This window comes from Rhinatrema bivittatum, chromosome 9 (genome assembly GCF_901001135.1).
Source record: "Rhinatrema bivittatum chromosome 9, aRhiBiv1.1, whole genome shotgun sequence".
NCBI lineage: Eukaryota > Metazoa > Chordata > Amphibia > Gymnophiona > Rhinatrematidae > Rhinatrema > Rhinatrema bivittatum.
The window spans coordinates 10,069,650-10,093,155 of NC_042623.1; the positions used below are offsets into that span (position 1 = coordinate 10,069,650).

Below are 23,506 nucleotides of genomic sequence, written 5' to 3' on the forward strand. Positions count from 1 at the left end.
AGTCCAGAATGAGATAATATTAGGATAGAGGGGGAGGGGAAGAAGGAATAGGAGGAGATGGGGTGAGTTATGGGGTAAGCGATTGGGAGTTTGGTTGAAAGTCGGGATTATTAGATGATTGAAAGTCAGTGAGGAACTTGCGGAACATTATTGTTTTTAAGTCCTTTTTGAATGTTTTTAGGTCGTGTTGAATTCGTAAGAATTTAGGTAGGGTATTCCACATTTTGGGTGAGGCAATTGAGAAGGTTCTTTCTCTTGTGGTTGCCAGATGTGCATCTTTGACAGGGGGAATGTTTAGGTAACCAGAGTTATTGGAGCGCAGGTTTCTTGCAGGCTTTTGAGGGATTATGTTTAGTGAGTTAAGACCTTGATTATCATTATTTAGGATTTTGTGTATTATAGTCCTTGATTTGTTTGCAACACGTGCGTTGATGGGTAGCCAGTGAAGTGCTGTCAGAATTGGTGTGATGTGTTCACTTCTTTTTGTACCGGTTAGGACTCTGGCAGCTGAGTTTTGTAGGATTTGGAGTGGCTTGAGGGCTGAGAGAGGTATTCCCATTAGTAAGGAGTTGCAGTAGTCAAAGGTGGAGAAGATAAGAAGTTGGAGTACAGTTCTGAAATCATGGGGGTTGAGGAATGGTTTTAGGTGTCTTAGGGTACAGAGTCTGTGGTAACCTCCCTATACTGTCCTTGTTGCCACCACTTCTGCTGGAGAGCCGTAAAGGAAAATTAGTTTCTTACCTGATAATTTTCGTTCCTGTAGTACCAAGGATCAGTCCCCTACTGGTGCGGAGTCACAACCCAGGTGTCCTGGACTGATCCTGGTACGTACAGGGAACATGCATCCACCACCCTCTCTGTAAATCCACTCTCCCTCCTACTAATCCACTCTCTCTCCTCCACCACCACCCTCTCTGTAAAGAAATATTTCCTCAGATTACTCCCGAGTGCTCCCTCTTCCACCCTCTCCCTCCTACTAATCCACTTTCTCTCCTCCACCACCCTCTCTGTAAAGAAATATTTCCTCAGATTACTCCTGAGTGCTCTCCCTTCCACCCTCTCCCTCCTACTAATCCACTCTCTCTCCACCACCACCACCCTCTCTGTAAAAAAATATTTCCTCAGATTACTCCTGAGTGCTCCTCCTTCCACCCTCTCCCTCCTACTAATCCACTCTCTCTCTCCATCACCACCCACTCTGTAAAGAAATATTTCCTCAGATTACTCCTGAGTGCGCCCCCTTCCACCCTCTCCCTCCTACTAATCCACTCTCTCTCTCCATCACCACCCACTCTGTAAAGAAATATTTCCTCAGATTACTCCTCGCTGTGCCCCCTTCCTCCCTCTCCCTCCTACTAATCCACTCTCTCTCCATCCACCCCCTCTCTGTAAAGAAATATTTCCTCAGATTACTCCTGAGTACTCCCCCTTCCACCCTCTCCCTCCTACTAATCCACTCTCTCTCTCCACCACCTCCCCCTCTCTGTAAAGAAATATTTCCTCAGATTACTCCTGAGTGCTCCCCTTCCACCCTCTCCCTCCTAATCCACTCTCTCCCCACCACCCTCTCTGTAAAGAAATATTTCCTCAGATTACTCCCGAGTCTCCCCCTTCCACCCTCTCCCTCCTACTAATCCACTCTCTCTCCACCACCACCCTCTCTGTAAAGAAATATTTCCTCAGATTACTCCTGAGTGCCCCCTTCCACCCTCTCCCTCCTACTAATCCTCACTCTCTCTCCACCACCTCCCCCTCTCTGTAAAGAAATATTTCCTCAGATTACTCCTGAGTACTCCCCCTTCCACCCTCTCCCTCCTACTAATCCACTCTCTCTCTCCACCACCTCCCCCTCTCTGTAAAGAAATATTTCCTCAGATTACTCCTGAGTGCTCCCCCTTCCACCCTCTCCCTCCTACTAATCCACTCTCTCTCTCCACCACCTCCCCCTCTCTGTAAAGAAATATTTCCTCAGATTACTCCTGAGTGCTCCCCTTCCACCCTCTCCCTCCTAATCCACTCTCTCCCCACCACCCTCTCTGTAAAGAAATATTTCCTCAGATTACTCCTGAGTGCCCCCTTCCACCCTCTCCCTCCTACTAATCCACTCTCTCTCTCCACCACCTCCCCCTCTGTAAGGAAATATTTCCTCAGATTACTCCTCACTGTGCCCCCTTCCTCCCTCTCCCTCCTACTAATCCTCACTCTCTCCACCACCTCCCCCTCTGTAAGGAAATATTTCCTCAGATTACGCCTGAGCGCTCCCCCTTCCACCCTCATCCTATGTGCCCTCCTTGGAAGAGGCTGGCATCCTGCATCCTGTGCATTGAAGCGTTGGAGATATTGAAATGCCTAGGATAGAGGGGTCCGGAGTCGCCCTTACATTCTCTTTTTCTAAAGGTATCGAGCGGCAGTAAAAGCCGCCGAGCGGGGAAGAGATTCAGCGTCTCGCGAAGCCGGCGGGGCGGGCCCTTCCCTGGGCTCCTCCCCCCCTTTCCCCGCCCCGCCTTCTCTCCGGCCCGACGGCGCCGTGCCCCCCCTCACGTGTGCGCGCGCGCGCACCAGCGCCCGCAAGCCCCGCCCCCCTCCGCGCTCCCAGGGCCCGGAGCCGAAGCCGAGACCCTGCGCACGTGACGCGGGAGCGCGGAGTGACGCGCCGGCGGCCCCGCCCCCGTGCGGGAGCCCAATTCCCCCAGCAGGTGGCAGCGAGGTCCCGGGCAGTGACAGGCCGGCCCCCCTCCCCCTCCCCCTCTGTTTACCAGTGACCCCCAAAGCCCAGGGCCGGCGGCGGCGGCTTCGCGACGCCCCCACCCCTCTCCCCCCCAAACTTCGGCCGGGGTTGAGGCGCGAGCCGCCAGGGGGCTCAACTTGTGTGCGCGCGGGGGCCGAGCAGCGGGGCCGGACTTTATTCGGGGACTGGGGGGGGACGGAGCTCGCCGCCCGCCACTTCTCGCCGCTGTTTTGTAGCTTTCGTTCTCCTCCCCCCATGGAGTTCTCCGAAAGGAAGCGGAGCCGGAAATCGCAGAGCTTTAAACTGGTGAACGAAGGTAAGAAGAAAGGGTGGGGGGAGGTCGGGACCCCGGAGGGAGGGGGACAGGTGCGCGCGCACTCCCTCCCCCCCCCCCCCATCGAAGGTCAAGTGCGGGCACTGAGCCTCCCCCCGACCCCGCTTAGTGCACGATCCGGGCCAGGCCGGGCAAAGTGTCACAAGTTTCCACTCCACTCCTTCCTTGTCTTTCCCACACCTTTTATTCAGCAGGGAAAGATAAAAAAAACCCACCAGTATTGTCACTTAACCTTTCGCATGCAGGTGGAAAGCTGGTGCATAAACCCAAAATACATTAAAAAAAAACCCCCAAACAAACCTGATGTAAAATAGTTTAGTTTTCAATGAAAGCTTCCAAATATTTTTTTTGTAAATAAAAATCTTAACCATGGAAACAGCAAAGTAAGCAGCGCTTTAATTACACTGCTGTGATGGATCAGAATAAGCGAGCAGGGATTGGCAGAATGAGGGTTTCTTATGAACTGGAACTGAATTAAATATATATAAGCTTGTGTACAAATATCCCAAAGTGCTTTCTAATCACACACAGTGTAAGAGATGCACATAAATATAGTGTATGACTATGCCTTAACAGGGCAGGATAAAAAGCAGTGTCTCACTGTAAACCCATGTCTAATACAGTCACTGTCAGGTGGGGGTTATTGGACCAAGATCCTGACAAAATAATCCAGGAAAAGATGGGGGAAAAATAAGGAAATCCTTGTTTTCAATTTTTTTCTTTTTTGTCTGATTTTTGTGGCCCATTTGCCTGCAGCCCCCAGTCCACTTCACAAATCGATGATGGGTGATGCTTACAACTCCAAATCCCAGTCTTTGCTCTCTCAAATATCGCACGGAAAGCAGATTTACAGATAGAGAAGGGAGACGAAAAATATGGGCATGGGGGTGTGAAGTTTGCAGCCTGAGAAGGCAGATGTGAAGTGGCAGCTAAACTGGGAGGCAGAGGGTGCAGAATTCTGGCACTTTTGGCCGGGAAGAGGACTTTGGACTCGGATGCAGAAAGCTGAGATGAAGCGAGCACAGTTGCTCAAGAGAAGTTGTAGCTTGAAAGTGGGTTGATGTCAATGGACTTTTTTTTTTTTTTTTTTTTACCCCCTTCCCCCCCCAATTTTATAGCACTGTAAGGATTAATGAGTAATAAATATGCCTCAATAAATGAAATCGTAGAAATAATGGAAAGGGCCTAGGTCCATCTTCCTGCCTCCAGACAGGATCTTTTTAGATGCACCTGTGAGCTTTCACTGGAATATGAGCCCTGAATGTGAGCAAACACATTCTGCCTCTAAAATACACCCAGCTAAGAGTAAAGAAATATTGCAGGCCATGCAGCAGACTCTCTGCCTGTTAGAACCGTATTTATAACTCTCACACTTACTAGGACATCAAATTTTAAACACCCCCACACACACACACACACACACTCTCTTCCCTTCCTCCCTCCTTGGGTCCTTTGGGGAAAGGTAAAATATCACATTGTAAACAAATAATTACACAAGTCCTTAAATTTTTAAGCAAGACTGCACTCCCTGAGTAGTACTGAATGATGGTCGCAGGAGACATTTTCAGACGATGGGCCTGATTGGTTGTCTCCTTTTTGTACTCCTGTGCTGAAATGGGAAGACTGGCTGAAATCCGGCCCTATGCCTTACAGCTCTGTACTGTTTACTTCAGCAGGCAGAGAGACAGGGCATTATGACATTTCTTCCTGTTCTAGTGCCTGCCATTAGTTTGGTTACCTGAGGGGTAAGGAATTAATCATTGACTTTTTGGAGGTAAAAAGTTGTCGTGGAAGTTCTTCTGTAAGGCAAGAAGCTAAGTGCACTGCATTGCCTGCTTGTTGGGTAAGTTCATAGGAAACCCAGCACAGTAATGTTGGTCCATGCACAATAGATTAGTTTAGGCAGGGGGGGGAGATGGACTGCCTGATCTCCCACAGTTATGAATCTAAGCTGCCTGCAAAGATCAGCGACACGTTACAGTTACTTGAGAGTTCGCTTGGAAACCCCCAGCTGTATTTGCGTATAGTGGAGGTGGTGCATGCAGATCTACCTCCCATGTGTTCTTTATAAATATCCAGAAAACCTGACCAACTGGAGGCCCCTAAGGATAGATTTAGGCACACTGGTTTAGGCATGAGCAAATGCATTTTTTATGGGAATTGCCAGATGAGTTTTTTTTGGTTTTTTTTTAAACAAGAAGATGCCAAATATATAAAGATCATGAAATCCATCTTTTATTATCAGACTAATGCTGCAGGAAATAGATGTAGGAAGAAGAGAAACTAACTGCTGGGGTGAGTGAATACCCCATGAGGTCCTGATTCCTTCCAGGTTCATAAAGGTTCTCCTTTACAACAAACTAAGGGCCTGATTTGCTAAGGCTTTTCTGTGGGGAAAATGCTTGCTAAATGAGGCTCTAAGGTCTCTGCTATGGTGGTCACGAGCCCTCCTTATAAGAAACAAACATGTTGCATCCGGGTCCAGTTCTTACAGAGAGGGGGCTTGTGTAGTATTTTATCAGCTTGGCCACATTATGCTATGCAGCCTTTGGTATGATGAGGCTTTGAAGGAAGCATTCATTCTTATTTAATCCAGGATTAATACAGCAGTCAACATGGAGCATTTTATTTGATATGTGAGAAGTGCTGACCAAAACAGCTTGCATCTCTCTAATCATTTAGTTCTTAAAATTGGGCCAGACTAAAAGGGAGAACCTTTTTCCAATCGTTAATACATTTTCTGGGTAAGTACAGGAAAAATGTACTTGTTCTGTAGATACGGTATACAGTAAGTGATCAAACAGACCTTTTTAAAATGTGACCCTGTTTTTGTTCCAGATTTTCATGACGTGTATAAAGTGTTGGGCTACAGCAGTGATGTCAACGGGGAGAGCAAAGACGTCCAGCAGCTTCTTGGTACAGTGGTCACTTTCCTTCAGTCCATAATTGGTGCATGAAGCCTTGCAGCAGTCTGTGGTTAATTCTGAGGAGCAGCAGTTCTTGTTTCAGATTGCCCCAGAACTTTCTCGCTTCCAGTTCAGTGTCAGTTTTCCTTGTGAATTAATTTATTTATTTTATTTGTGGCTTTTTTATACCGATGTTCGAGGGACATCACATCGGTTTACATGTAACAGGTGAAGAAGCAATATGTGAAAATAGAATTGTGCAGTACATAAAACGGAACATAAGGCAAATTAACAAGGTAGAACTAGATAAGGAGAAAATAGATATATAACATTATACCATTATGAAATTATAAACTAGGAATTTACAGAGTCAATATATACATTATAAACTAGGAATTTACAGAGTCAATATATACAGCTTTGTGGTTGGAAAGGCAGAGAGCTGAGGGGGGTGGGTTATTGTAAGCTTGTTTGAAGAGCCAGGTTTTTAGTTGGTTTTTTTTTTAATTTGTGGGAACAGGGTTCCAGCCGCAGGTCCGGAGGCATGTCATTCCACTTCGAGGGTTCTGCTATAGATAGTGCGCTTTCTTTTGTGGCGGTGAGGCGGGGGGGGGGGGGGGGGGTTTAGTGAGGGGGATGTGTAGTGAGCCATTGTATGTGGATCTGGTAGGTCTAGTGGAAGTGAAGGGAGTCGTCAAGCCAGCAAACGTCATGGTTATGTAGTGTCTTATGTATGATGGTGAGATTCTTATAGCGGATTCTGAATGAGATAGGGAACCAGTGGAGGTCTCTAAGAACGGGGGTGATGTGGTCCTTCCTGCGAGTGTTAGTGAGAACTCTGGCAGCGGCATTTTGTAGCATTTGGAGTGGTTTGATGGTGGCTGAGGGGAGACCTTGCAGGATGGAGTTGCAGTAGTCTAATTTGGAGAATATTATGGCCTGGAGGACAGTGCGGAAGTCATTAAAGTAAAGGAGGGCTTTAAGTTTTTTGAGGACATGAAATTTGTGGTAGCCTTCTTTTATGGTAGAATTTATGAACTTTTTGAGGTTCAGTTGGTTATCTAGAATTATGCCAAGGTCTCATACGTGTTGGGAGATAGGAATTGAGGGGGGTGGGGAGTTGTTGTCAGTGGAGGTCAAGGTGTTGGGATTGCATGATATGATAATGAGTTCAGTTTTGGAGGCGTTGAGGGAGAGGTTAAGATTAGAGAGGAGGTGGGTGATTGAAGCTAGACAGGTTTCCCAGGTTTTAAGGGATTTAGAGATGGATTCAGTAGTGGGGATAAGGATTTGGACGTTGTCTGCATAAATGAAATGAGTGAGTCCTAGATCCGATAGGAGATGGCAGAGGGGTAGCATGTATATATTAAAAAGGGTGGAGGATAGGGAGGAGCCTTGAGGTACACCACGAGTTTGGTTGATGGGTTCAGATTCGCTGTTACCAATTTTTGACTGTGTAGAGCCAGGTTCTTGTGGCCTCGTTTGGCCTCTGTTGGAAACAGGATGCTGGGCTTGATGGACCCTTGGTCTGACCCAGCATGGCAATTTCTTATGTTCTTATGTTCTTATTATCGAGGTAGGATTTAAGCCAGAGAAGGGCGGTGCCAGCAATGCCAATTTCAGATAGGCGGTTTAGGAGAATCTTGTGGCTGATGGTGTCAGAGGCGGAGGAGATGTCTAGCATGACAAGGATGTAGGAGTGGCCATTATCCATACCTTTAAGGAAGGTGTCAGTGAGGGAGATTAGGAGAGTTTCGGTACTGTGCAATTTGCGGAAGCCAAATTGAGAGGGGTGTAATATATTGTATTTTTCAAGGTGATCAGAGAGTTGGATGTTGATAATTTTTTCCAATAGTTTGGTTAGGAAGGGGAGAATTGAAATAGGTCGATAGTTGGACGGTTCGGAGGGGTTGAGATTAGGTTTCTTAAGGATAGGTTTGACAATGGCTTGTTTTAAAGAGGAGGGGACGTAACCAGAAGAGATGGAACAATTGATGATATTGGCTAATGGCTTGGATATCAGGTTGGGGATTGTCAGGAGGTATTTAGGGGGGGTGGTATCAGTGGGATGTGATGCAGGTTTAATTTTCTTAAGGAGGGTTTCTATTTCAGTGGACGAGGTGGGCTCAAAGGAGTCTAAGGTTGCTTGATGGATTTTAGCAGGGGTGTTTGGGAGGGAGGTGGAGGGAGGAAAGCTGGAAATAAGCTTAGACATTTTGTCCTGAAAAAAGTGGGCAAGGTCATCACACATGGATTTGGTGTCGTTATCAGGGATGGGAGGGGGAGCAGTCTTGGTGAGGTCGGAAACATAGGAGAAGAGGGCTTTGGCGTTGTATTGAAAGTTGTGAATTCTGACAGCGTAGAAGTCGCGCTTGGTGTTAAGGATAGAGATTCTGTATAGGGCAAGGGCTGTTTTGTATGAGGCCTGAAGTGTGGGGGCTGGATTAGTGCCCCATTTCTTTTCGGTGTTTCTTAGGTCGTGTTTAAGTTTTTTTAGTTCGGGGGTGTACCATGGTTTTCTAGAGCTGCGAGAGGGGTTGTTAGGTTGACAGATTTTGTTGGCAATGTCATTGGTGATGTTGTTCCACTTGGAGAGGGCAGATTCAGGGTTGGATAAGTCGAGATCGTTGAGGGTGTCGGTGAGGGATAGAATGAAGACATCTTTGGAGCAGGGTTTTCTGAACTGGATGGTAGTGGTGCGTGAGTGTTGGGAGATGGGTGTTTTCAATAAGGAGAGGTTGGTTTTGATGAATTAAATAATCTTTTGCGCCTGGGTCAGAAACCTGATTATTGATGTACTCGACTGAGCAGGTCAGCTGCACACCAGCTGTTAAGATATGGGTGCCACCTCGGAGATTATGATTGGAAGGAAGTTTGTATCCTAAACTGTAGCACCAAGGTAGGGTCCAAGCCCAAGGCTGTGGAGGCCTCTCTGTCCCTTCTAAGATATGAGAGATGAACCCCTTGCCAGTAACATACACGGACCCCACTGTTAGTTTAGTTTTTTTGTATTAGCTGAAGATTTGTTCCTTTTTGTTAATGTAGCAGTATCTTCCATAATGTTAATCACAGATTAGGCAGAGATTGTTCATGTTACCTTGCACTGAGTCACAGCAGAGTTGGAACCCAAAATGTATCTTGAATTTTTAGGTAAATTATTTATAGCTGGTAGCAGAGAGTACCCGACAAAACTGATGGACTAACATTAGCCATCCCACGTCTTCCCTCAGTCCCCAAATCTCTCCCTCTCCTATCTGTGTATCTGGTCTCTGGGTCTTGCAAGGACCACTGCTGTGCAAATGTACCCCATTCTCCTACCCCTGCCCTCTTCTGTCACCTCACCTGCTAGAACCAACTGTGGGACCATGTCGGCTGCTCTGGGCCCCAGAACCGCGTTCAGACCCTCAGAGCGGTGCTGTCCATTCTGTACCTCGTGTGGGCTGCTGCCTTCATATCCTGCTATCTGGGAGACTGCCAGGGCCTTGCATCCCTTGTGTGTGCGCTGGATGCTCCTCATGCATGCATAGACCATGGCAGTAAAAGAGACACTCCAGGAACCAAAGTGCACTCAATCAGCTAAACTGTACCCGAGAATAAAAAAAAAAAGACTCTGCAGTCCCCTCTGTGTGCATGCCCAGCCTCAGGTGTGTGGGTTACATGGTCTTAGAGCTAAGGCGGTGACAGACACACACAGACACACACACACACTTTTTTATTGTTATATTGCTTTGCTTTAATTAAATGTATATTTGTGTCCCCCTAACTATTGTGTTGGGTGAAATACGCTGCTGTCCCAAAAAATGATTTTAAAGGGACTGTACTGCTAGCCCAAGCAGGAGAGCTGGGCTTTGTATCTGACCTGGACGCTTTCTCCTTGTAAGTTGGCTAGGAGGGAGGGTGCCCCTACGAGGGAGGGAGGGAGACGGAGTGTAAGAGTACAGGATTGCTAGCGGCACCTGGTGGTGAATGCTCGAATAGCACTGGATGTGCATCCCAGGGCCTGATCCCAGGTGTTGGAACTTAACATTGGAGATAAAATGTACAAGCTGTGCAGGAAGGACCCGAGGGGGAGTGATGAGGCCTTGCAAGGAGGAGACACAAAGGAACATTTCAAAGCTGCAGTTTCTCCATGGATTTAAAAGCAGTGAGGAAGTGAGTGTAAAGCCAGGGATCAAGTGGTATCTGCGGTATTGCATGAGGGAGGAGCAGTGAGCGGCCGAGTCCCAGCGCGGGCCATCCTATGCCGGGTTTTGTCTCCTCTGACGGCGAAAGGTCCAGCTCCTTGGGAACAGTCATGGCACCGATTTAGGGCTTCTCCAGATTTCCAAGCAAAAGGCCTGCATGTGGCCATGGGAAATGAAGACCTGGGTAATTTCTCCAGGGTCTTCATAAACAGTGCTAATGCTTGGCACTCATTTGGAAACTTCCTCCTCCTCGGTGCTGTGTTTTGGCTTCAGTTTCTCTTCATTGTCTCGAGTTCAGCCAGGTCTGATTCCGCACCAGGACTCCTATAAAGATTTACAAACGTTTCTGTAAATTAGCCAGCCCCGGGTTCGGATTCCGTGCTGCTTCGTGAGTGACCTCCCGGAAGTCCTGGCATGCTGCTTTTTCAAAACTAGGGGAAAAAAAACACAGAATGTTAACGTTTTCCGGGGGCCGAAACTGACAAACATTACTGAGACGTTGCATTTCTTACTGCAGGGTGTTCAGTAGGGCAGAGCTGTTAAATTGCTCCTCTGTCCTTTACTAGCATTAGTAAAAGCTGTAATTCCAGGCAGAAGTGTTTACTAGGACTCGCCACAGAAGGCTTTTTTCTCAGTCAGGGAGCCAGCTGCTGACGGTGCAGTTCTGCTCACCCCGTTCACATGGCTTAGTCACCGGGATGCTTCACTGGCAGCAGTGTGTGTAATTGAGGCATTACATCTTTGACATCTGGGTAACAGACATTCAGTTTCCAGGAAACGGGCTGTTTGGTTTTGCTCCCTGCCTTGGGTGGAATAAGGAATTAATGTGCCGTCTTATCAAAATGTCCCTTCACCTCTGCAGCATTGCTGCTGACATTGCCATAGCAAAATTACATTGAGTTTATTGCCAGAAAATGTGTTAAGATCAATGCAATGTACCTCTGCCCCCCCATATCCTATCTTCCTGTGTAATCCCGGAGGGCTGTACTCAAGTGAGTAGTAATGCCTGTACCTCCCTCGAGTGCTTAAGTTATTACTTCTGCAGTTCTTAATCTCAAGCCCCTGGGAGCAGCCAGGTTCAGATGATCTCGCATGGCACGGCATCCGATGTCTTCACGCAGTGTGCGAGATGCCATTTACGACATCGCAGCCGGCATTAAACCAGTCCTAATCCTGAGAGTAGGAGATAATCTGTGACGCCCAGAATAATTGCTGGGAAGTTGCTGAAAGAATTTCAAAACTAGTAATGACTTAGGAGTAACGTTTGTAATTGATAGAGGGTGCATATTATGAATTTCAAAACCAGTAATGACTTAGGAGTAACGTTTGTAATTGATAGAGGGTGCATATTATAGCCTGTCAGTGGTACTTCTGAAATACTGCACAGAGGGTGTGGATTTTTTTCTGACATGCCTAAAACTGCATTCGTCATCCCTCCTTCCACTTTCATCCCCCTCTGAGAAACTTTAAAGTAAAATTAATATTATTTGTATTTCTAGGCCACCTTTCCACATTTTAACTCAAGGCAGTTTAACAACATTTTTTCAATTATGATGACTCTTCCCAAAGAGCTCACTGTCTAAGTGGGTACCAGAGGCAATGGGATAGAAAGAGACTTGCCCAGGTTCACAGGGAATGCCAGCGGGTGAGAGAGGATTTGAATCCTGGTTCCTTGGTTTGTAACCACTGGCCTGGGATCATCTTGCTAAGGGTCGGATTTAAATTGAATGTTTGACTGTATTGGAGCTGGAAAGCTCAAATCCTGTCATCAGGTTGGCTCTATCTGTGGTGTTTTTTTGTGATTGAAAATTTCAGTCTGAATCTGACCCTAAGGATTCTGGTATATTGATGTTTTTTTTTTTTTTTTTTTTTTTAAGTACATTTTTGCCCTGTGGCTTATGTCAGCTTCTTGGAGCTTCCAGCCCAATCAGAACCAGCCCTTCATGGGGTAATAGATTCCTGAACCTTTATTCACAACTGCTGGGGGAGGTTTTTACATTATGATTCCCCCCTTTCTCTTCCCATCTAACCCACCTTGCACCCGAGCCTGATGTAATAAAACATGAGTAAAACAGTGCGCCAAAAACAAACTAAGTCCCGATGCAGCCAGCGCATGGAATGCAAATACATCGGGAGATTTAAAAAAAAAAAAAGACGCTAAGAGGAAAGGTGCGCTAAAAACAAGCTAACTCCCGATGCAGCCAGCGCATGGAATGCAAATACATCGGGAGATTTTTAAAAAAAAAGAAGACGCTAAGAGGAAAGGTGCGCTAAAAACAAGCTAACTCCCGATGCAGCCAGCGCATAGAATGCAAATACATCGGGAGATTTTAAAAAAAAAAGAAGACGCTAAGAGGAAAGGTGCGCTAAAAACAAGCTAACTCCCGATGCAGCCAGTGCATGGAATGCAAATACATTGGGAGTAAAAAAAAAAGAAGACGCTAAGAGGAAAGGTGCGCTAAAAACAAGCTAACTCCCGATGCAGCCAGCGCATGGAATGCAAATACATCGGGAGATTTAAAAAAAAAAAGAAGACGCTAAGAGGAAAGGTGCGCTAAAAACAAGCTAACTCCCGATGCAGCCAGCGCATGGAATGCAAATACATCGGGAGATTTTTAAAAAAAAGAAGACGCTAAGAGGAAAGGTGCGCCAAAAACAAGCTAACTCCCAGTGCAGCCAGCGCATGGAATGCAAATACATCGGGAGATTAAAAAAAAAAAAAGAAGACGCTAAGAGGAAAGGTGCGCTAAAAACAAGCTAACTCCCGATGCAGCCAGCGCATGGAATGCAAATACATCGGGAGATTTAAAAAAAAAGAAGACGCTAAGAGGAAAGGTGCGCCAAAAGCAAGCTAACTCCCGATGCAGCCAGCGCATGGAATGCAAATACATCGGGAGATTAAAAAAAAAAAGAAGACGCTAAGAGGAAAGGTGCGCCAAAAACAAGCTAACTCCCGATGCAGCCAGCGCATGGCCAGTGATTTAGCTGATATTGGTGACGTCAGCTGAATCCCCACCATTTTTAGATAAAACTGTGAACATAAGATAAGAAATGTTAGGTTCCATATTAGGAGCTACCACCCAGGAAAAAGATCTAGGTATCACAGTGGCTAATACTTTAAAATCGTCGGCTCAGTGTGCTGCAGCAGTCAAAAAAGCAAACAGAATGTTAGGAATTATTAGGAAGGGAATGGTGAATAAAACGGAAAATGTCATAATGCCTCTGTATCACTCCATGGTGAGACCTCACCTTGAATACTGATAGGCTGAAGAGGTTAGGGCTGTTCAGCTTGGAGAAGAGAAGGCTGAGGGGGGATATGATAGAGGTCTTTAAGATCATGAGAGGTCTTGAACGAGTAGATGTGACTCGGTTATTTACACTTTCGAATAATAGAAGGACTAGGGGGCATTCCATGAAGTTAGCAAGTAGCACATTTAAGACTAATCGGAGAAAATTATTTTTCACTCAATGCACAATAAAGCTCTGGAATTTGTTGCCAGAGTATGTGGTTAGTGCAGTTAATGTAGCTGGGTTCAAAAAAGGTTTGGATAAGTTCTTGGAGGAGAAGTCAATTAACGGCTATTAATCAAGTTTACTTAGGGAATAGCCACTCAGTAGCATGGGATCTTCTTAGTGTTTGGATAATTGCCAGGTTCTTGTGGCCTGGTTTGGCCTCTGTTGGAAACAGGATGCTGGGCTTGATGGACGCTTGGTCTGAACCAGCATGGCATGTTCTTATGTTCAGTGATACAGAACTGGAGAAGGCCTCTGGTACAGGGCTACTTGGGATATCAGATTCACTGAGACGGGGCCGATACAAAAGTATCTAGTCATGCACCCCTCTCCAGCAGAGAACGCCCTCCTATCGGTGGCAGGAGCTCCAGCACAGCCCTTCATTCTTTGGCAGTATTGGCTCTGGCACAGCACCACTCTGGGACTCATGTCGGCAGGATTTTGCCGTGCTAGGCGATAGCCTAGTTTGTCTGATGGAAGCACCGGCCCTGCACAGAGGCTTCGCTTTCCTTCATTTGAGCGTGTTGAGATGGGAGACCTTTGATAGATGACTGGATAAGCTAGTGAAGAGTGGATGTTCTTTGGACCTCTGCCCAGGTTGGCTATTAAAAGGCCTCCCTGCTGAGTTGTTGGAATTTTTGACTTGTTCATTTGATCAGGGTTATTTTCCGAAGGCCTTCAAACCAGCTTTAATTAAGTCCTTGCTTAAAATACCATCTCTAGATCCAGTGTACTGTGCCAGCTTTCAGTCTGTGTCCAATCATGCTATCATCTTTAAATTGATAGAATCTATAGTAACTGTTACATAGAAACATAGAAATGACGGCAAAAAAAGATCAATTGGCCCATCCAGTCTGCCCAGCAAGCTCCCACACTTATTTTCCCATATTTATCTGTTTCACCATCCACCAGTTTCAGGGCCCTTGTTGGTAACTGTTTGATTCAAATTTCCTGCCATTGATGCAGAGAGTAATGTTGGAGTTGCATCAAAGGTGAGCATAAGGCTTAATGGTTAAGAGTTGTAACCGCCGCATCAAGCAAGTTACCCCGATGCTTGTTTACCCAGACTGCACAGATCATTGCCTTGTTGGATATTGTCTGTTCAGGTGGGTTAGACTTGGTACAATCAAGCTTTTGCCCAGAGACAGTATCACTCTCCCCGATTCATGATGCTCCTGGCTCAGGCTGTTTGGCACTATTAGCTCTCTTGGTGGCCTTCAACAGTCGGCCACCAGCAGTTTTTGCTGTGGTTGATGGATCATGGTTCTGAGATGCCTGGAACATTTTCTGATGGCAGAAGGTGGAGGTAAATTCCCTCTCCTGCACGGAGCAGGAGAGGGACCTTGGGGTGATGGTGTCTAATGATCTGAAGTCGGCGAAACAATGCGACAAGGCGATAGCTAAAGCCAGAAGAATGCTGGGCTGCATAGAGAGAGGAATATCGAGTAAGAAAAGGGAAGTGATTATTCCCTTGTACAGGTCCTTGGTGAGGCCTCACCTGGAGTACTGTGTTCAGTTCTGGAGACCGTACCTTCAAAAAGACAAAGACAAGATGGAGGCGGTACAGAGAAGGGCGACCAGGAAGGTGGAGGATCTTCATCGGATGACGTACGAGGAGAGATTGAAGAATCTAAATATGTACACCCTGGAGGAAAGGAGGAGCAGAGGTGATATGATACAGACTTTCAGATACTTGAAAGGTGTTAATGATCAAAAGACAACGACAAACCTTTTCCTAAGGAAAAAAATCAGCAGAACCAGGGGTCACGATTTGAAGCTCCAGGGAGGAAGATTCAGAACCAATGTCAGGAAGTATTTCTTCACGGAGAGGGTGGTGGATGCCTGGAATGCCCTTCCGGAGGATGTGGTGAAGACCAGAACTGTGAAGGACTTCAAAGGGGCGTGGGATAAACACTGTGGATCCATAAAGTCAAGAGGCTGCCAATGAAGAGTGGGTGACTCGCCAGAATGATGGCTACTGCCTGGAGTCAATACCCTTATTAAATAAACATACACAGGCTTGACTCCAACATCGCTCTAAGCTTCAACAGCAAGAGGAAATGTGGAAAAAAGGATTCACACTCACAAAGAGGGGAATAGCTGGCTTGTTACGGCGGTTACTACTCCAAATCAAATAAGCCTGATACTTCACTTTCAATGCATATACAGCATAGTTCTCTGATTCAACGGCAGGGGAAAAGAAAAGAGGGTTCGCACTCACAAAGCGGGGAGTAGCTGGCTTGTTACGGCGGTTACTACCCCAAACCAAATGGGCCTGATACTTCACTTTCGATGCACATCCAGCATGGCTCTCTGCTTCAACGGCATGGGAGAAGACTTATACGTCACGCATATCCAGCATAGCTCCCTGCTTCAACGGCAGGGGAGAAGAAAAACAACCAATAAGGGCTAATAACATAGTCTGGGTAAAACAAATAAGCATGGGTGCAGCTTGCTTATTGCGGCGGCTACTACCCCAAACTAATCAAGCTAGATATTTCACTTGGATGCAGCTCCATCACTGCTCTCTACATTAAAGATGGGGATGGAAGGGAAATAGAACCAAGAGCTAAGAGAAACAGATAAGTATGAGAGAAAATATGTGTGAAGCTTGCTGGGCAGACTAGATGGGCCATTTGGTCTTCTTCTGCCGTCATTTCTATGTTTCTATGTTTCTATGTTTCTGTCATTTGGAGTCTCAGAGGGGTCACTCCTGTTGCCTGTTTTGTATGATGTATACCTTCTTCACCCATTGGGGAAAATGATTAGCACCTAGAGGTGAAAATATACATAAGTGCTTATGATGTACAAATATTGGTAGCTTTTCTGCTCAGATTAGAAACCTTGCTGTCAACCATTGCAGACTGGATGCAAGTGAATTTTTGGAAGTTAAATGAAAACAAGATGGAGATTATTGTTATTCTCTCAGAAATATTAGCTGCCTCTCCCAAGAGGCTACAAAACGGAGATCCATAGGTGCCAGCTCCCTGGGAGCGTGAGTACCTCCTGATACTGAGCAAACTCTCTGAGTCCAGGGAGGGCTGATTTGCATTGAGTTTAGCACTCCAGTCATTTTGAAAAGTTGGCTTCCATGCGAACATCCTTTGGCTAGGGGAGCTCCTTGCGGCCGGATGAATATGCAAGGCTTAAATATAATAAGTTCTCCATCAATCTCTCAGCAGAAGTGAAAAGTGGCTCCCACTTTATTCTGAAAAGTCGGGTTCAAGTTGTTTTGAAGAGAGCCTACTTCTGCTTGCGAATGGTTGAGAAGCTATGCCCTTTCTAGGGCGCTCAAGATATAAGAACGGTGTTAGAAGAGGTAGTTTTATCACATGTGGGTTACTGTGGCCTGCCCGAGAGATTACAATTAATACAAAACGCTGCCGCGCACTGTTACTGGCAGCTCCCAGTGGGAGAGAGCGACACCACCTCTGAAATCTTTGCAGAATGCGCATTTATGAATTAAATTATTAAATTTTAAAATGTCCGGCAGGGAAGACAGAAGGAGGCATTCTACAGGATAGGTAAATGCAGGGGGGCCTGTCTATGGCGTGGGAGCGTAGGTGGGTTAGCGAGCACATCTGGGAACTTTTGAGTTGTGGTCACCCTGAGATCGCCAGTGATTAGAGGGCGGTGGTAGGGGCACGGGAAGGAAGGAATAATGCGTATCCACTCTCTTAGTTCCACCTCCTCCCTGCTAATCCACGCTGCCTCTCTCCACTCCTCCGCCCCCATCCAGAGGTGAGTTTAGCATTCTTCTCCTTCCTCCCTCCCTGACTCCAGCTCTCACATTCCTGTCACCTCCCGATAAGGCACAGCTCCCTCCCTCTAACCTCAGCGGAGCTCCCAAGTCCTGGAATCGCAGCTGCAGGCTGAGCTGCGTCTGTTTGCAGCCGCTCTCCGTTTTCTCCCCACATGCAGTGTGTGTGCTGCTCTCCTGCTCCTGAAGGTTTACTGAAGGGGAATGGCTGGAGCAGTAAACAGAGAGTCTGCTGGTGAAATCCTGAGAGTGAGTGTGTGGATCCCTGACTTGGGGTCCTGGAGCAGAGTCTCTCTGGCTCTGTTGTCCTGGAGAGTTTTTGTTTGTTTGTTTTTTAATAATGCTGGACATGTAACTCTGGGTCAGAGGTGGAATGTTTCTGGGGCTAGTGTTAGTCTGCAGCTCTCTTTCAGCCTATTCCCTGGGTGCAGGGATCCTGAACACGTGGCTCTTTGGTTTGGGGTCCAGGAACACAGCGCCATAGACTAACACTAGCCCCAAAAATGCGAGTTACCTTTATTCCACCTCTGACCCAGGAGTTAAATTTCCAGCATTAAAAAAACAAAACAAAACATCACATCCTAACGTGCTCAACACTCCTCCTGAATTGGGAGCATTAGCCAACCTCCTCATTTCAATGGGATTTTCATGGAGGTTTGCTAATTTTAGGGCACCTTTTTCAGCGCTAAAATTCTTATCAAATCATGAATAAAGTTTAGGGCACAAAAATGCAGCCAAACAGAAGCTAAGCTTAGCCCCCTTTTATTTCCTCCTGCTGACTGACAGCCATCCGTGGTTTGTCCGTGGCTCAGACTCCCTCCACGGCATCCCCAGCCAGCGCAAAGAGCTGGACCCCAGGTCCTCCTGCATGGCAGCCCCTGGTGCTGCTGCTGGGCCTTCAGGTTGTATTTACACGTGTGTCTCTCTCTCTCGCTCTCCCTCTCCATCAATCCCGGACGTTCATATGTATTCTAGCTCTCCCCGGCATCTGGGTTTGTGCCAGGTCACTTGTGTAGCCCTGCGGAGAGTGACTGCATTGTATCTGAAAGGTAATTGCAGTGGACTGAGTGCTCGTCTAGCTGCAGGAGAGAGACATTAGATTGCCGAGGTGAGATGCAGGGCAGATCCGTGCCCGTCTTACGGCTCTGCTCGTCATTGACATGCGAGTCAGAAGCTCTTATAATTGTGTGCCTGTCAGGAAAATGTAAGTGATGTGCTTTCAGCGCTGCAGCGCACAAGGCAACGCTGCAGACCTCCGAGTACAGCGTCTTCCTTCAGCAGTATCAGGAGGGTGTCGGGGACAATGCAAAGCCTCTCTGGGGTGTGAAACGATGGTATCCGAGCAAAGCTGAGCCACAGTGGACGAATGCAGACTCTGCACGTGGACAGCATGGCGTCAGTGCATCTATTCCCTCTCCAAACCAAGCCTTCTGAAATTTAGAAGGCCCATTTGCCTCCCACCCATTTGCCGCTCTTCCGCAGCCACCGGTTCTCTTGCAGTGGGGAGCCCTGAAGAGTTTGTGTTCGTCCCCCACATTTTCCTCAGGCTGTCAGTACATATCTGGCTGTCTGTCTGGTGCTGCTGTCTTGCCTTCCCCACCATCCCAGGAACCTGTGAGCTTGCGCGGTGTTCCCAGGAATCAAACATGGCTGCTGGGTTAGGGGTCGAGGTTGCAGGCTTCCTGCACAAGATTTTTCCGTACGGTGCGTTCCCTTCAGAAGCTGAAACATGGGCAAAAGACGCGCTCCTTCAAACCTGTTTGTAGGCCAGTGCACTTACTTTCACGTAATTTTGCCTGATCCTTAAATATGACCTTTTTGTATTTTGCACAAAAGTTGCTTAAATTTGACTATTTGAAACGCAACCCGGGGAAAATGATGTGGAGCTTTCTGGGATGCGTTACAGAAGCCGTACTGGGCAGATTAGGAACCGACCCCCCTTCCTTAACTCCAGTGATGTCCTTTTTTTTTTTGTTCCTAGGGGTTCCTTTTTTCCCTAAATTTCTTATTTCTTAAGAATGTGTATTTTTTTTTTTTTAAGAATCTCCCTTCCAGCCTTCATTTGTCTGTGCAGAATATGTACCTTGCATGTGTCGGTGAGGCACGGCATTGGCTCCTGATGATGATCGGCACACAAGTGCCATGAGTTACTCCAGTTCTTGGTGTAAGGAGCTTCAGGTAATCTTTCAAGGTGAATACAAGTTAGAACCTTAGAGCGGGATCTTACTGATTTTGTTTTAGCCCCGGTGGAATTCTGGAAACGATTTCTTTCTAGATCCGCTTATGAAACGATTTGCTTTAGGGTAACTGGGGCAGGGAGGGTATTAGGATTGATCTTTATTACGATGGCAGCGGGGTGCAGTGAAGACGGGGATTTGGGTGCTCCTGCTCTGTCGGTGCCTGTGGCGTTGTCAGAATTTGTTGTTTTTCACTTTGTAAAACAAACCCACCACATCCTGTGCTGCGGACTCCCCGGTGGGCAGCAGAGCGCACTCAAGAACTGGAATCCTGCGCTTGCGTCCTGAAGCTGTTCCCTCGCTGATGCTGGCCCGACTGTGCAAATAACCACCCTCCCTACGGTTCTATTCCTTTCGCTAGAGACTCGGACTCTTAAGTTTTAAGAAAAATGTCAGGAGAGGCCCCCAAACCGCAGAGTGTGTGGGTCAGCAGCGCCGGGCAGACTTTTGAGGGCATGTGCTATGCCGTTTCGAAGAGGCTGAAGCCTCATTCTGCAGAGGATGCCCTTCAGTGTGATGACCATTGGGTCCAGCCCTGTTTGTCATTACTTTGTTGTCATTGCCCTTTGTCTCTTCCCTTCCTAGCTGCAGTAACAACACTTTTTTTTTTTTTTTTCTCCAGGTCACCCACGGTGTTTAAAAATATCTCTGAACTCTTGTTGCCTTGCTTCCCCCACACTTTCAGTAATTCTTGTCCGCTTTCGGCAGGTGATGAAGGCATGGAGATCAAAAAGCAGATCACGGGGATGAGGCGGCTGCTGAACGACAGCACCGGGAGGATCTATCAACGAGTCGGGAAAGAGGGAGAGAAGCTGAAGGAGGAACCCCAGGAGCTGGAAGTGGCCTGGGGCAGGCAGAGCCCACCTTCCCCTCTGCGGCCCCGGGACGGCCTGCGCGCTTCCTGGAACGATGGATCTCCCCAGGCGAGCTATTACTCAGGGCAGTACGGAACCCGCTCTAAAACGGTCCAGAACCAAGTGAAAACTGCAGTAATATCCAATGGTATGATAGGCTACTCGCAAACTTCTGCTTTCTACAGCTATCCGTCTTGTTTTTCCATGTGCGGTCATAAGATAACAGTAAAGCTGGGTCACCGTGGAATAACTGGAGGGAGGTTGATCGTAGATGATCATTGATATATATTGTAGTTGCAGCTGAGGCTGAATTAGCTAGAAGTGCTTGATTCTGCGATCTTAGAAACTCTTGTGCAAAGTCTCACCATTTTAGTCAGAGCAATGAGCCACCAGCGCGGGAGCTCCTGAGAGTTCTCAGTTCTCCCTAACGCTTCATGACCTTGAGTGAGTGGCATTATCTCCCTGTGCCTCGTTTTACCCAGATGTGATTGGTTAATGAGAACTTCTTCATTGCCCTGCCAGACCAGTCCAGACAGGTGGGACTTCTCTCTCTCGTACCAGCAGATGGAGGCAGAGGGAAAATTGTTCTGTCCTGACTTCTCTTCCTATACAGCCTGGGGCAGCAGGGAAGGCATCAGTAGGCCTCTGCCTCCAGCAGATCGTAGGCAATGTCTGGCCCAGCAGGAAGGCAGAGAAGAGGCTCCTGGGGCAGTGGTCTCTTTCAAGACTGCCTGTCCCCAGCAGAAGTCTTGGCTGAGCAGGGGGTGGCCTCCAGGGGCAACAGTCAATTGGCTGCTCTTCCTTTCTCCCCCCCTCCCCCCAACAAGGCAGTGTGGGCTTAGATCCCTGAATTTGTACAGATTGGGATCTATGCCTTTAGGAAAACTCAAAAAACAAAGGGGCAGATTTTACAATCTACGTGCGGGCGTAGATTTGTTCGCGCAACCCGGGGCGAACAAATCTACGCCTAATTCGCGCGCATGTTATAAAATCCAGGGTCGGCGCATGCAAGGATGTGCACAATTGTGCAACTTGCACGTGCCGAGCCGCACAACCTGCCTCCATTCCCTCCGAGGCCGCTCCGAAATCGGAGCGGCCTCGGAGGGAACTTTCCTATCACCTCCCTCCCCTACCTTTATTTGAAAATTTACACCTGCCTCTGGGCAGGCATAACTTGCGCGCTCCGGCCAGCTGCCGGCGCGCAGTCCCTCAGCACACAGCAGCTGTTCCAGAGGTTTCGGCCCAGCCCTCGGAACACCCCTTTTTCGAAGCCCCAGGACATACGCGCGTCCCGGGGCTTGCGCACGCCGCCGAGCCTATGCAAGATAGGCTCGGCGCGCGCAGGGGCAGGTTGGGGCAGCTTTTTGGGGGTTACGCGCGTATCCCTTTTGAAAATCTGCCCCAAAATGCGGAAGTTTTCAGCAGCTTGCGGTTCACAGCAACGACTTGGTGGATACAGCCAGAATTCCTCTGAGAGCAGGTATGGAGTGTGAGAGATGCGGGGCCAGCGTCGCTGCTTCCTTGGGTAGGAGCTGCACCAGGGCAGAGGCGAGCGCGGCGCTGGAAGGGGAGGCAGGCCCATGCAAAGCAGGCCCTGCAGAGCATCGGGGCATCTCTGATTCGGCATCCCCTGCAGCGCTAGAGCAGGGGCCGTTCCTCTACAGCCTCCGAGCCGTTCTTAAGGTTCCCCCGCAAGCAATGGGAGCCGCTGGGCCTTGAGGAGGAGAAGCAGCAGGAGTTTGTGTTGGGAATGCATAAAAGCTTTCTGTCAAGTGAAAGGCCAAAAGAGACAGGCAGACGGTGCAGGAAAAACCCTCCGGTGGTAGCGCCACAGCAGTATAAAAAATGTAAGGTACAAAGGGGGGTCATCTATCTCCCCGAGGGGAAGATTCCCATTCAGAGAGGGAAAGTGAGGAATCGCTGGGAGATTCCCCGGTGGAGGAAGAAGGGGGATTAATTGGTGAGAAGGCCGACCTACCCTGCCAGCTGTTTAGGAGTGAGGAACTGGGGGTACCGATGTGCGGTGACCCAAGTCCCCGAAATTGGAGGAGGATCAACCAAAACCGGAAGGGCCAAGAAGGGGACCCCGATCCTTCCAAGAAGCCTTTCCAGGAGATGCTAGGAGCAGAGCGGGAGTGTCCTGATGCAACTTTTAAATGCAAGAAAGCTGTGGGAAAAACTGTGTCCAGTGCAGCAACAGCAGTGGGAACAGCTGTTCAAGCTCCCTAGTCTAGATGAGGCAGTAACTGCAGTTACAAGGAAGACCGCAGCGCCAGGTGGAGGAGGGGTGCCCTTAAAAGGATCCACAGAATAGGAAGGGGGAATCAGCACTTAAGAGAGCCTTTCAGGTGGTTAAGCCTTTCTTGTGGAGGATATGTGGTACGAGCATTGGTTAGGTGGATGCAGACCGTGGACTTAGAGCCGTCACCAGGAGCAGGGCAGAGATGGCACAGCTGGAGTCAGCTCGTGGAAGATGTTATTGATGCCTTCCCTACTGCACCAGGCTATATAGGAAGTGACATCAGATGCCCTATGGCTCCCTCTGCTGGTAAGAGGGACAAGTTCTATTTGTCTGGACTGGTCTGTCAGGATTCAAGAAGAGACAATTAAAAGGTAAGACCTAATTGAGCCATTGTTCCATCTCATGCCTTGTAAAAACCCCCATGCGGATCTGGAAGGGACGTTACTGGCTAGAAATTCTGCACCAGACTTTCATGACTGCGTGCACCAAAGGCAGGTTGGGATCTTGTTTGGATGATTTCAGATTTTATTTATGTAATTTTATTTTACATCATAGCATTAACCTTCCCTTTGGGGAAAAAAACTGAGTTTCATACAGTCTAGATCTTGAAAAGCAATATTCTCCTGGTCCTGTGTCTTAGCTCCCTGCTGGGGAGCGCTGAAGAGCAGAGCCTATAGCAGCCCAGCCTCCTGTGTACGTCCTTCCCATGTCCCCCCTGATGGCGTCGCAGTTCACATCATGGCTTCAG

At 47.8% G+C, this 23,506-nt stretch overlaps 1 protein-coding gene across 2 annotated transcripts in view; it reads left to right on the plus strand.

Moving 5' to 3' along the window:
* Positions 1 to 2,658: 2,658 nt before the first annotated feature.
* Positions 2,659 to 23,506, plus strand: part of BEND7 (BEN domain containing 7) — a 74,049-nt gene continuing 53,201 nt past the window's right edge. For both annotated transcript variants that reach the window (XM_029615163.1, XM_029615164.1), the window contains exons 1-3: positions 2,659 to 3,044; positions 5,901 to 5,978; positions 20,371 to 20,664. In XM_029615163.1, the coding sequence (XP_029471023.1) occupies positions 2,984 to 3,044; positions 5,901 to 5,978; positions 20,371 to 20,664 (433 nt within the window). In that variant the 5' untranslated portion in view covers positions 2,659 to 2,983. The remainder of the gene's footprint in view (positions 3,045 to 5,900; positions 5,979 to 20,370; positions 20,665 to 23,506) is intronic.